We start from the raw sequence: 14,596 nt of genomic DNA on the forward strand, positions 1-14,596 counted from the left end.
CCATCCTTTTTCTTAATGAAAAAGAGCCCAGCCCCGGCCGGAGAAGAAGACCTCCTAATGAATCCCTTTTCTAAATTCTCCCGAATATACTCCTCTAGAACCGAGTTTTCCTGAACAGACAAAGGATATACATGGCCCCTCGGAGGCATCGTCCCTGGTAAAAGCTTAATCTTACAATCAAATGACCTGTGTGGCGGCAAAGAATCGGCATTCTTCTTGTCAAATACTGCCTTTAAGTCTAGGTAAAGGTCTGGTATTTGTCTTTCTGTGAACTGAGTAGGATTCTCCGGTATGTTAATATTAGCCAAGGGAGAAACCTTGCTTAAACACCTATCCTGGCAGCCCTGGCCCCACGAGAGTATCTCCCCTAACTCCCAATCAATAATAGGGTTATGTTTCTTCAACCATGGGTACCCTAGAACTATCGGAACAGAAGGGGACGAAATGAGCATAAGAGATAAATTCTCCACGTGTAGGATACCAACATTTAAATCAATGGGTATGGTTTCACGAAAGATAACAGGGTCTAGTAGTGGTCTACCATCTATGGCCTCAACGGCCAAGGGTGTCTCCCTTAGCTGGGATGGGATGTTGTTTTTAATCGCAAAGGCCTGGTCGATAAAATTCTCCGCAGCACCGGAATCTATCAATGCCATAGCCCTTACTACTTCCCTCTCCCAAGTCAAGGAAACTGGTAGCAGAAGCCTGTGATCTTTATAATTAGGAGTAGAGGACAAAATAGAAACACCCAAGGCCTGTCCTCTAGAGAGACTTAGGTGCGAGCGTTTCCCGGACGGTTAGAACAGTTCGAGAGTAAATTACCTTTGGCTCCACAATACATACACAAACCCTCTCTTCTTCTGTACTGTCTTTCCTCCTCAGAGAGGCGGGTATACCATATCTGCATAGGTTCAGGAAGCAAAGATACCGTGGAGTCAGGACTTGGAAAAGAGGGAGCTAACCTAAAAGAAGGTCTCCGGTTCCTCTCTCGAGTGTTCTGTCTCTCTCTTAAACGTTCATCTATACGAGAGATGAACGAAATTAAATCTTCTAAATTCTCAGGGAGTTCTCTAGTAGCAACCTCATCAAGGATTACATCAGATAGGCCATTCAAAAATACATCCATATACGCCGGCTCGTTCCACTTGACTTCTGACGCCAGAGACCTGAACTCTAGTGCATAATCCACAAGTGTTTGGTTCTCCTGTCTCAGGCGCAACAGTAATCTGGCTGCATTAACCTTTCTACCTGGAGGGTCAAATGTTCTTCTAAAAGCAGCTACAAATGCGTTATAGTTATAAACTAATGGATTATCGTTCTCCCATAGTGGGTTGGCCCATCTCAGAGCTTTCTCAATGAGTAGGGTGATAATAAATCCTACTTTTGCCCTATCTGTAGGATAAGAGCGAGGTTGCAATTCAAAGTGGATACTAATTTGGTTTAAAAAACCACGACACTTCTCAGGAGCCCCACCATAGCGTACTGGGGGGGTAATGTGAGAAGAAGCACCCACTGTGGCTACCTCTAGACCTGAACCGACAGGAGAAACAGGGGTATTACGTATCTCCTCTGGTGGGTTATTGGCACGAGATAATAGTGCCTGTAGCGCAAGTGCCATCTGATCCATTCTGTGATCCATGGCTTCAAACCTAGGATCAGGAGAAGCAAGCTGACTGTTTGTACTTGCAGGATCCATTGGCCCTGTCGTAATGTCAGGATCGGGACAGGGATCCAACACGCAGAGTACAAACAGTAGCCAGATACGTATACCGGACCTTAGAATGGCCGGACTAACGTAAGTAGTACTGAGAGAATAGTCAAAGACAAGCCGAGGTCGAGGGTAACAGAAGACAGGTAAGCGAGAGACAAGCTGAATCAAGGATACAGAGGTAAGCAGAGTAGAATAAACAAGCCGGGTCAAAACCAAAGGGGATAAGCAGAATACAAGCACTGAGTGACTAGAGCAAGCTAGAACCACGACAGGGCAATGAGCTGACGAGAGAAGCTCCGTTAAATACCCTGTTCAGAAAAGTAACCACGCCTCTGAGGCGTCCAGATTGGTCCTGCAGCACTTGACTGACAGGTCGTTCCGGTAGTGTCCTGACGTACTTCCGGACGTGATGCTGTAAAAGGCAGTCACTCCCTCGCGGCCGGCTTTGCACGACCGGATAGACCGCGAGGAAGGAAGCCATCAGACCGTCCGGATGGAGGAACTGCTAAGTCTCTACCTCTTTCGGAGGTAGAGACCACAGGTACCCTGACAGTGGTGTACTAGCAAAACCATTAAGGAGGAGTCGGGCAACTATAGGCCAGTAAGCCTTACTTCAGTAGTGGGGAAAGTGATGGAAACCATGTTAAAGGATAGGATTGTTGAACATCTAAAAACACATGGATTTCAAGATCAGAGACAACATGGGTTTACTTCAGGGAGATCATGCCAAACTAATCTTATTGATTTTTTTGATTGGGTAACTAAAATTATAGATCAGGGTGGTGCAGTAGACATTGCTTACCTAGATTTCAGTAAGGCTTTTGACACTGTTGCACATAGAAGGCTTATCAATAAACTGCAATCTTTGAGTTTGGATTCCAATATTGTTGAATGGGTAAGGCAGTGGCTGAGTGACAGGCAGCAGAGGGTTGTAGTCATTGAAGTATATTCGAAGCTTGGGCTTGTCACCAGTGGGGTACCTCAGGGATCTGTACTTGGACCCATTCTCTTTAATATTTTTATTAGTGATATTGCAGAAGGTCTTGGTGGTAAGGTGTGTCTTTTTGCGGATGATACTAAGATATGTAACAGGGTTGATGTTCCAGGAGGGATAAGCCAAATGGCAAATGATTTAGGTAAACTAGAAAAATGGTCAGAGTTGTGGCAACTGACATTTAATGGGGATAAGTGCAAGATAATGCATCTTGGACGTAAAAACCCAAGGGCAGAGTTCAGAATATTTAATAGAGTCCTAACCTCAACATCTGAGGAAAGGGATTTAGGGGTGATTATTTCTGAGGACTTAAAGGTAGGCAGACAATGTAATAGAGCAGCAGGAAATGCTAGCAGAATGCTTGGTTGTATAGGGAGAGGTATTAGCAGTAGAACGAGGGAAGTGCTCATGCCATTGTACAGAACACTGGTGAGACCTCACTTGGAGTACTGTACACAGTACTGGAGACCATATCTTCAGAAGGATATTGATACCTTAGAGAGAGTTCAAAGAAGGGCTACTAAACTGGTTCATGGATTGCAGGATAAAACTTACCAGGAAAGGTTAAAGGATCTTAACATGTATAGCTTGGAGGAAAGACGAGACAGGGGGGATATGATAGAAACATTTAAATACATAAAGGGAATCAACACAGTAAAGGAGGAGACTATATTTAAAAGAAGAAAAACTACCACAACCAGAGGACATAGTCTTAAATTAGAGGGACAAAGGTTTAAAAATAATATCAGGAAGTATTACTTTACTGAGAGGGTAGTGGATGCATGGAATAGCCTTCCAGCTGAAGTGGTAGAGGTTAACACAGTAAAGGAGTTTAAGCATGCGTGGGATAGGCATAAGGCTATCCTAACTATAAGATAATGCCAGGGACTAATGAAAGTATTTAGAAAACTGGGCAGACTAGATGGGCCGAATGGTTCTTATCTGCCGTCACATTCTATGTTTCTATGTTTCTATCTATATAACATTTCTTGTTGGATACTTTATAGTCTTCAGGTGTGAGCTGTTTCCTGAAATATCTTTAATTTGAATTCTACACATCTTGAAATTCACAGCTGCTTGTTGCTTGATGCTTAATGGTTTACAGTGTGTCTAAACTAAAAAAAAAAAAAAAAAAAGAAACGGTAAATGAAAATTAGTTTTATTGTATCAATGAGTAAGATGAAATGAAAGAGGATCATGACAGAGTTGTAGGGTATATGTTGTAGAATATATGTTGTCCCTTTACAGTATTATTATTATTATTATTGCCATTTATATAGCACCAACAGATTCCGTAGCGCTTTACAATATTATGAGAGAGGGAATATAACTATAAATAGGACAATTACAAGAAAACTTACAGGAAAGACCTTGCTCAAACGAGCTTACTGTCTATAGGAAGTGGGGTATAAAACACATTAGAACAGGAAATAGCTATCAAATAAGGTGGGAGTGAAGCAGGGCTGGAGGAGAGAGTAGAGTGCTGCCCTTTAGGAGAGAGCAAGAGACAGGTATGTAAGGTAAAAGTTACTCTGGGAGGCCATAAGCTTTCCTAAAGAGATGGGTTTTAGGGCACTTCTTAAATGATTGAAGACTAGGTCTGATGGCAGTAGAGTCTGATGGCAGTAGGTAGGCTATTCCATAGGAAAAGAGCCACCCGCGAGAAGTTCTACAAGTGTGAGTTAGCTGTATGGGAGCGAGCAGCGGACAGGAGAAGGTAACGGGCAGAGTGGAGAGACTGAAAAGGGGCATAACTATGGATCTATGAAGAAATATAAGAGGGGCTAGAATTGTTCAGTGCTTTATAGGTATGGGTTAGCACTTTGAATTGACTCCTATAGGATACAGGAATCCAATGTAAGGACTGACAGGGGGTGAGGTGTGAGAGAACCGACTAAAGAGGAAAATCAGTCTGGTGGCAGCATTTATTACAGACTGTAGTGGTGCAATATGGCTTTTGGGAAGACCAATCAGGAGAGGCTTGCAATAATCCATGCAGGAAATTACTAGAACATGGACAAGCTCATTGGTAGCATCTTGCGTAAGAAAGGGGCAGATGCGGGCTATGTTTTTAAGATAGAACTACTGGATTTGGCAACATACTGGATGTGAGGTTCAAAGGTGTGGCCAGTCAGAGATGGAAGAAAGGCAAGCAGTGACATGTTGCAGGACAGCAGGAGAGAGGTCCTGGGAGGAGAGATATATTTGGGTGTCATCAGCGTACAGGTGGTAGTGGAATCCAAAGAGGTAATACGTTTGCCAAGAGAGGCAGTATAAAGAGGAAATAGAATGGGGAACAAGGACAGAGCCTTGGGGGACTCTAACTGAGACAGGACAAGGGGAGGGGCTATTATTTAAGAAGGAGACACTAAATGAGCATTGAGAGAGATAAGAGGAAAACCACAAGAGGAAAGAGTCACAGAGACAGAATGATTTTGGGTGGAGATTCAAGTAGCTTCTGTCACCATATCTTGCTATCTTCCATTATACATTGCTCTCACTTGTGTTTTCATTGAAGCTTGCTGCTAGTAGATGAAGCTACCATAAAATGTAGACAGGGCCAAAGAGGAACATCATGGCATCTAGGAGAAAGAGGTTTCTGTAACCATATCTACCTTTATTCCTCTTCCCCAATAACCTTGGAAATGAGCCTTAGGAAGGGACTCCGCAGGAGTTCCTTCTTTACGATATGTAATTGAAGGAATCCTGACAATCTTACTACATGAATCTGTTGGTTTGTTTTTTCATAATTATTCTTGCAAATATGTTAAAACCCTAATAATACACATAACTGAGAATTCGACTGAGAAGGTTCTAGAATGGGGTAAACCCTTTTTTTGAGATGAAAGAACACAGGGTATACTTTCACAAAGTTTACCAGTTTTGCTTCATCACCAACTGCTGAACTGTAATTTGCTTTGGAAACACCCTGCATGTTTTTTTTTGTCAATCTTTATTTTGGTTGTGCATATGCGTATATACAAGCGTACAGTGCCACCAGAGCAACAGCATGCATCTCAAGATTTTACATAGTATAATATTTGCATGATGTTTAAGGAACTTGCAAATTCCATGAAAAATTATTAAATGAAAAGTAGACAAGAATGAACTAGGTCAGAAACTGAAGAGAATTTGACAGTAAACAAGAGATTAAACCATGTTAGCTGACTTTACAAGATACAACACACAAGGATAAATTGTCAAGATCGGTCAATTAATTATAAGAGGCAGGCTGTAAAGCCACTGGGCATGCATATAATAAGAGAAAATGAGAATAGAGCACTCTAATACTAGCAGAGTATTACATGTTAGGTAAACTCAGATGCTCAGATGAGTTGAGAACATAAGGCATGGTTATACACCTCTCTAATTCAATAGCAAATGAAAACATGTTAAAGGCTGCTTGTACAGAAAGAAAGAAAGAAAGAAAGAAGAAAGAAAGAAAAAAATATTGTAAACCATTCTCCACAGAGTCCAAAGGTAAATTGGCATGTAGGTTAGAAACTGTGCTTCTACATGTGATCACCCAATGGGCCTGGCCAGAGAGTCTATCTCTATGCTCGGCTCATCTCCCACTCCTACTCCCCGTGGAGAGAACCAAGGTGAGGCCCTCCGCAGAGCATCTCAGCTCCTCGTTTCTTTGAGCCCGGGCCTTGATGGGAGCCGTAGCCTCTTGTGAATCAGAACCATGACCCCGTTTGGGTATTTGGAAGGCGGGCTACACCCTGCATGTTTTTGTAGTGCAACCTAGCTCTTTGCATGGGTCTGCTCACAATGGATTCAGGCTGTTTTTCATGGAACTAGAAAGGAACCACTCCATACCAAGTCATGGAGGACTTTTCCTGATATGGCAGTCGGGTCATGGTTACTTGTGAGTGATTAGTTAAATAAAAAATAAAATGCTCCCAAAAATTGCAGATATTTACCTAGGTAATATTTTTTTTTATTTTAAATGAGAATTATGTGATACAATATATCTCCTTCATATGACCAGATACATTTATGGTTTCATTAATAGCTTAATTTTCATCAATGTATATGAGTCAGAATTATTCTACAGCTGAGTTATATTCATTCAAAAACGTTAGTTACTTAAGGAAGCTCGCCTTCTAGCAGAATATGTTAGTTAAATTAGTGATAAACAAATTGTTTCCAAATACATATGTGATAATGTAGATGAATTTACAGTGAAAGTTTGTTTAAATTAATATAGATTATTAAAAATATAATGCTTATTGTACTTTTATTATTTGAAGATGTAAATATGTATATATATATAACATTTTTTATTTTGGTTGATTCCAGAAAATTACATATCTTTCTAGCTTTCAAAATTGTTGTAGATCTTGTATTTACATTTGATATCTGTCTTATAGCTTTCAAGAAAGCAAGAATTTATGAGTGACACCAATCTTTCGGACCACATGGCAGCTCCTCAGGTGTCATCTGTTCTCAAGCAAATGAGCTTTGCAAGTCGCTCAATGCCAACTATTCCAGGTAGTTTCTTGTTGTTTCATGCCAAAACTTCTCACATTGTTAGAAGATGCCATTTGTAACAACTCACCAAAGATGTTCTTCTGAGTGAATATTGCATTGCTCTGCACCTGACTGTAAACCCTAATGATGTACACATTAGCTATATGTACAAGCTAGGAGTCAGGAGAGCTTTATTATGTGGGGAATTAAATCATGTTGGTTTTATGAACCTTTTCTTTCTATTGATGTTATCCTGTTGTTATTTGTTCTTGCTGCATATTTCTGATTATTGCTAGGGACTTTTTACCTACAAAAGTACTTTTTGATTTGTCAAGTTGGAAAGTTACTATTCAGCCTCTACGAGAATGGTCTTTTCACTCTAGCACTCTTCTTACTATCTACCATTGTAAGCAGTGGTGTATTTTGGATTTGTACTGTACTAGGCATGACTTAACTCGGACACCCCCTAGTATTCCTGTTTAAGACCAACAGGCACTCTTTTGACTGACAGACACATAGCCTCACTGATACATGCGCTGACATACACTCATTGACAGACATAGTCACCGGAATACACACTGTTTAACCAACACACACTTTCACTGACAGTCACATACTGGACACACCCTCTCACTGACAGGCACACACCCTCAGATACACATACACTCACTGACAGTCACACACTGACCTACACACAAATACACACACATCCTTACTGATTTGACACGCTTTGTTAGACACATTAACACACACATGCACACACACACATTCACTCACATACACACACTCACTGATGGGTACACACACATTCACTCACATACACACACTCACTGACAGGTACACACATATTCACAGACAGACACACACACTCTATATCATACACTCACAGATTATTATTTTCATCATAAGTTTTTTCCAGATAAACAGAATATTTTACATATGCTAGAATGCTCTGAAAAATTAGCAGGTACATTTAGCACATATCCTTATCTCCAAGTTAGGACAGACTGGAAGAATGTACAGGCATGGCCTTATTGAAACCCAAGAAGCCCATACTCATATTTGTTACATGGGTTGGAGTATAACATTTAGTATGGATTTAAATAGCAAGTAAGGATATACAGTCAGGTCCATAAATATTGGGACATCGACACAATTCTAATCTTTTTGGCTCTATACACCACCACAATGGATTTGGAATTAAATGAACAAGATGTGCTTTAACTGCAGACTTTCACCTTTAATTTGAGGGTATTTACATCCAAATCAGGTGAACGGTGTAGGAATTACAACGGTTTGTATATGTGCCTCCCACTTTTCAAGGGACCAAATAATGGGACAAGTGGCTGCTCAGCTGTTCCATGGCCAGGTGTGTGTTATTCCCTCTTTATCCCATTTACAAGGAGCAGATAAAAGGTCCAGAGTTCATTTCAAGTGTGCTATTTGCATTTGGAATCTGTTGCTGTCAACTCTCAAAATGAGATCCAAAGAGCTGTCACTATCAGTGAAGCAAGCCATCATTAGGCTGAAAAAACAAAACAAACCCATCAATGAGATAGCAAAAACATTAGGTGTGGCCAAATCAACTGTTTGGAACATCCTTAAAAAGAAAGAACGCACCGGTGAGCTCAGCAACACCAAAAGACCCGGAAGACCACGGAAAACAACTGTGGTGGATGACCGAAGAATTCTTTCCCTGGTGAAGAAAACACCCTTCACAACAGTTGGCCAGATCAAGAACACTCTCCAGGAGGTAGGTGTATTTGTGTCAAAGTCAACAATCAAGAGAAGACTTCACCAGAGTGAATACAGAGGGTTCACCACAAGATGTAAACCATTGGTGAGCCTCAAAAACAGGAAGGTCAGATTAGAGTTTTCCAAACAACATCTAAAAAAGCCATCACAGTTCTGGAACAACATCCTATGGACAGATGAGACCAAGATCAACTTGTACCAGAGTGATGGGAAGAGAAGAGTATTGAGAAGGAAAGGAACTGCTCATGATCCAAAGCATACCACCTCATCAGTGAAGCATGGTGGTGGTAGTGTCATGGCGTGGGCATGTATGACTGCCAATGGAACTGGTTATCTTGTATTTATTGATGATGTGACTGCTGACAAAAGCAGCAGGATGAATTCTGAAGTGTTTCGGGCAATATTATCTGCTCGTATTCAGCCAAATGCTTCAGAACTCATTGGACGGCGCTTCACAGTGCAGATGGACAATGAACCGAAGCATACTGCAAAAGCAACCAAAGAGTTTTTTCAGGGAAAGAAGTGGAATGTTATGCAATGGCCAAGTCAATCACCTGACCTGAATCCGATTGAGCATGCATTTCACTTGATGAAGACAAAACTGAAGGGAAAATGCCCCAAGAACAAGCAGGAACTGAGGACAGTTGCAGTAGAGGCCTGGCAGAGCATCACCAGGGATGAAACCCAGCGTCTGGTGATGTCTATGCGTTCCAGACTTCAGGCTGTAATTGACTGCAAAGGATTTGCAACCATGTATTAAAAAGTGAAAGTTTGATTTATGACTGTTAATCTGTCCCATTACTTTTGGTCCCTTAAGCCCTTCTGGAATAAAAGGGAATCATGACATGTCACACATGTCATGTGTCCTTAAGGGGTTAAAAAGTGGGAGGCACATATACAAACTGTTGTAATTCCTACACCGTTCACCTGATTTGGATGTAAATACCCTCAAATTAAAGCTGAAAGTCTGCAGTCTAAAGCACATATTGTTTGTTTCATTTCAAACCCATTGTGTTGGTGTATAGAGCCAAAAAGATTAGAATTGTGTCGATGTCCCAATATTTATGGACCTGACTGTATATTTGGCAGATCCTATTTTCAAATAGCCAAAAATACACAATGGACAGCTATGGCGAAGGAGCTGTAACTTTCTTGCTCTGCTCCCCAACGCACCACTTATTGATGCTAGGGCCGGAGTGACATCATATTCTAGCTCTTGGCATCACATCAGGGCATGTAAGGGAGCAGAACAAGAAGAGCACAGAGGGCAGCACCCCCTTACCTCCTGCTTGAAATATCTGCAGCCACCCGCCTTCAGGGGGCACTAAGGTGGCCAGCAGCCAAATCTTGGGCCCCCCCATAACACAAGGCTAATAATGCAGCACACAGGGCATTTTGATGCAGCGTTTTTTGCCGCCCACACTGAAAGTGCCGCCTTGCGGTAAATACAGCCCTGATAATAAGCACTGATTTATATTAATGTTTCTTTAATTTTGTCTATTAGTTAATTTTCCCTGTTTGTGCAAACATTTTGTGTATGCTCTTAATTTATGATCAAAGACCAATTATAGGTTGTCCTTTTTTTTGTGACTATCTACCAGACCATTAAAAACCTAGTGCTTACTTTAGGGTGTTTATTTTAATATGACTATACCCTAATGGCAGATGATCAAAATCACAGAGAAAAATATGTCACTTTATTTTTATATGCTCTCCATTGGTTTTATCATAAGTCCATGCAAGATCTATCAACATTGCTATCACAGCATAGCTATCCAAGAATCCACATCAACTTTTACTAAAGTTTAGACTTGCAATTTTGAAGAGTATGATTTGGAGGTAATTGACAGAAATCTTAAAGGGACATTATAGGCACCAAAACTACTTTATCTCATTGAAGTGGTCTGGGTGCACATTCCCAGGTCCCGTAACTCAGCAAAGATATATTTTTTTAATAAACTGCAATAGTTGCTTTTGTTTGTTAACTCCACCTCTAGCGGTTGTCTACCAGACAGCCACTAGAGGTACTTCCGGTTCATTAAGCGACTTTTGGTCACCTAACTGACACTGGATGTCTTCACGCTATGTACTCGAAACTCCATAGGAAAGCATTGCATAATGCTTTCCTATTGGGGAAGTACTTATGCTAGCCATTGCTGCGCATGCGCTTTAGGTCTCCCCTGCCAGCTCACGGAGGGGAAGGAGCAGAACCTGAGCCAGCGCCGAGGGACAACTTTGTTTTCCTGGTACTATAGTTTCCTTTTAAAGCTTACTTTTATGGGTTTTTTTTCTGTCTTTTTTATATGTATTTAAATTGTATTTGTTCCCCCAACTGCTTATGCACTGTTTTCACTCTCTAGTGCCCATCAGTACAACATCAGGTCCATGTCTGAAAATGTTAACACATTGTGATAAGTTTAAATAAACTTTTGGTGAAATATAATAGTAACAAAGCTCACCATTATATATAAATAAATTAGATACAATACTGTTCACATTATTGTTTGTCAGTGGAATAACATATATTCACAATTAATTTATTAAATGTATAGATTTTAATAAAAACAAAAGTTAATTGTATTTGTTTCTATTGTCAGCATTAACCTTATCAGTTGCCAATGGGCCTCCATCTGAGGACCAGAATCAGTCTCATAGACTGAGTCAACAAAGCATTCCTTCTTTTGAGGGAGAAAAAAAAACTTTGAAGAAAAGTAAAGTGAACCAGTTCTTTAAAACAATGGTAAGTAACATATATCATCCAATTTTGTAAGTAGTTTTAATATTTATACAGCTTGCTTTGAAAACGCTTTAAATGGGCAGTCTAGCATCAAAATCAATTCATCTTAGTGAAGTGCTTTTGAGATGTAGATGCAGCATTGCAAATGAAAGAGGAACACATGGTTTATGCATTTTCCAGACTTAAATTATAGACAATATTTTCTGCATATGTGTCATTTCCATTCCATGCTGCTATATGAGCAAAAGTGATCAGGGTTGTTGACCGATGGTGGAATAGTGGAATAGGAAACGGTGCTGCCACTGCAATAAATGTAAGTTTTTGTGGGATTTTGTTTATGTATTTATTTTTTTAAAAGTTCCTAGTATTCTTAAGACAAATAGGAACACATTTGAAAAATCAAGATTTTTTTAATGCGAATATTTCTATGACTATTTTCAACCCTATTTTTTTACCTACTTTTTTTTCTTTTTCAAAATGTCTCCATAAGAACAGTTAAACAAAAACAACTGTAAAACCATGACTCTAGTCTACTGATCTCAAACATTCTCCTGCAGTAATTAAAGGGACACTATAGTCACCAGAACAACTACAGCTTATTGAATTTGTTCTAGTGAGTAGAATCATTACCTTCAGGCTTTTTGCTGTAAACACTGTCTTTTCAAAGAAAATGCAGTGTTTACATTACAGCCTAGTGATAACTTCACTGGCCACTCCTCAGATGGCTGTTAGAGATCCTTCCTAGGTCATGGCTGCCTAAAATGCATCAAAACATTCAGTGTCTCCACCCTCTGCAGACACTGAACTTTCCTGTGTCATGACAGTGACCCCTTCACACAGAGTATAACCCAGAGGAAGACGTATACCGGACCTTAGAGTGGCCAGACTATCGTCTGAGAGTAGTCAAATGGATAGCTAGAGGTCAAGGGAGTACAGAAGATGGACAAACGATATAGCAAAGCCAAAATACAGATAACCAGAGAGCAGAATAGTCAAAACAGAAAGCCAATAGTCAAATAACAGGAAAAACACTCAGGATATCAAGAAGCACCAGAGGAACCAACAAGAACCACACTAGGGCGCCTGACAACTGACAGGGGCACCCTTATATAGTGTGGGGTTTATTGCTTTAAAAACACACCCCAAAAAGGTCCGGGAACGTGGTCGCGTTTGAGCTACGTCAGCATTATCTCGCCGACTATGGTGCGCATGCGCCGCTTCATAAATGTGGGCGTCTTGTGAGCGGCCGGCGTCATAAGGGCTGTGCTGCTCACCGGAAGTGAGTTGAGTGAACGTTGTGCTGCGCGGGTCCGAAGAGGAAAGGTAAGGTATCGTTACATCCTCATAGAGATGCATTGATTCAATTCATCTCTATGAGGAGATTCTGATTGGCCAAGGCTGTGTTTGAATTGTGCTGGCTCTGCCTCTGAGCTGCCTCTTTGTCAGTCTTAGCCAATCCTATGGGGGAGCATTGTGATTGGATCAGGCTACCACTTCTGCTGATGTCAGCAGGCAATGGGGAGGTCAAAAGGAAACAGGCACAAAGCATGCAGCTGCAGACTTAAATACATGTAAGACTTACTATATTTAGGGAGGCATGAGGGGACTGGGGGGAGGGGGGAGGGGGGGCTAGATGATGGTTTTATCCCTATAGGGTCAGGAATACATGTTTGTGTTCCTGACCCTATAGTGCTCCTTTAGTATATATATATATATATATAATATATATATAATCATTACAAGGTGATTTATCTAAGAATTTACCAGTTAATTTGTTTGTGATGCACATGTTAAAATAAGTCTTATCATTGTATGTTTCTTATTTTGATCATCTTATTAATAATAACATTTTGTTAATACAAAAAAATGTGAATATATATATATATATATATATATATATATATATAGTTTAGTTGTATAGAGATAGATATTATATGAATGATAGCAGACACAAAATATGCAGACAGACAGGAAGGGGAGGGATAGAGACACATGGAAAGGACAATGTTGTGCTAAAGCTGATTTATTTTGTAAAATATTTTACTTTGTGTCTTTTTTCTTGTAGCGTACCTATAAGACTCCCGATGAAGTGAAACAGTCAGCTGATCAGCAAGCCGAGCAATTTCCAATGGAAATGTAATTCTATTGTGTTTTCTTTTTGTGAAAATACATACTCCAAAAAGAATACCATTTACTTTAAGGTTTTGCACGTCCAGGCAACTTTGTTTATATAGTATGACAAAAAAAAGTTTTGTATTGAAACATTACATTTCTTTAGTAAAACAGATATTTTTTTACTCAACTCTTAAAACACAGAGATCATTGAAGTCATCACAGGTCTGTTTGAGCTTCACCCATTCTAGAACACTTTTATTATCTACCATGTCTAACTTAACCCCTCTTACATTCACCATCACTCCAACATTGGTTATAGAAGAGGTTATAGAAAAACAAGTTAATACATCTGAATGCCAATCGTTCCTCAAATGATCACAAAGCAACTATAAATTGCATTCCCATCTCATGCAGCATTGTGCAGACGTATGCATGGATAACAAAACAAATCAGGGAGAGATGTGTAGGGAGGTGTAGGGAGGGCTGCAATACTCTATACAATACAGATTCCAGGTTTTTACCAGGTTTATATATGTGCTATATTAAGCCATTAGGACATTTTGGAAAATAATTAAGCAGAAGGATTTTTTTATGGAGTAAATCTATCTAGTTTTATTAAATTTGTTTACAAATCTTAAACAATAATCTTTACAGTATAAGTGCATTGATATCCATACCTGACATGGATCGATATAAGATATTGTGGTCACCACAAAACAAAGCTTGCCATTTCCATTATTTTTTTTCGGTGATATTTTTAACCATTCTATATTATTCTAACCATTCTGCACTATACAATATTTTACAA

General features: G+C 39.9%; 1 protein-coding gene across 1 annotated transcript in view; it reads left to right on the top strand.

Annotated features, from left to right (window-relative positions):
- The window catches only part of DOCK2 (dedicator of cytokinesis 2), an 816,002-nt gene extending 801,618 nt beyond the window's left edge, over nt 1-14,384 (top strand). The window contains exons 50-52 of the mRNA XM_063447503.1: nt 7,082-7,202; nt 11,534-11,676; nt 13,739-14,384. Of these exons, the coding sequence (XP_063303573.1) occupies nt 7,082-7,202; nt 11,534-11,676; nt 13,739-13,813 (339 nt within the window). The 3' untranslated portion in view covers nt 13,814-14,384. The remainder of the gene's footprint in view (nt 1-7,081; nt 7,203-11,533; nt 11,677-13,738) is intronic.
- Nucleotides 14,385-14,596: the final 212 nt, after the last annotated feature.

Source organism: Pelobates fuscus, chromosome 3, assembly GCF_036172605.1.
Source record: "Pelobates fuscus isolate aPelFus1 chromosome 3, aPelFus1.pri, whole genome shotgun sequence".
Lineage (NCBI taxonomy): Eukaryota > Metazoa > Chordata > Amphibia > Anura > Pelobatidae > Pelobates > Pelobates fuscus.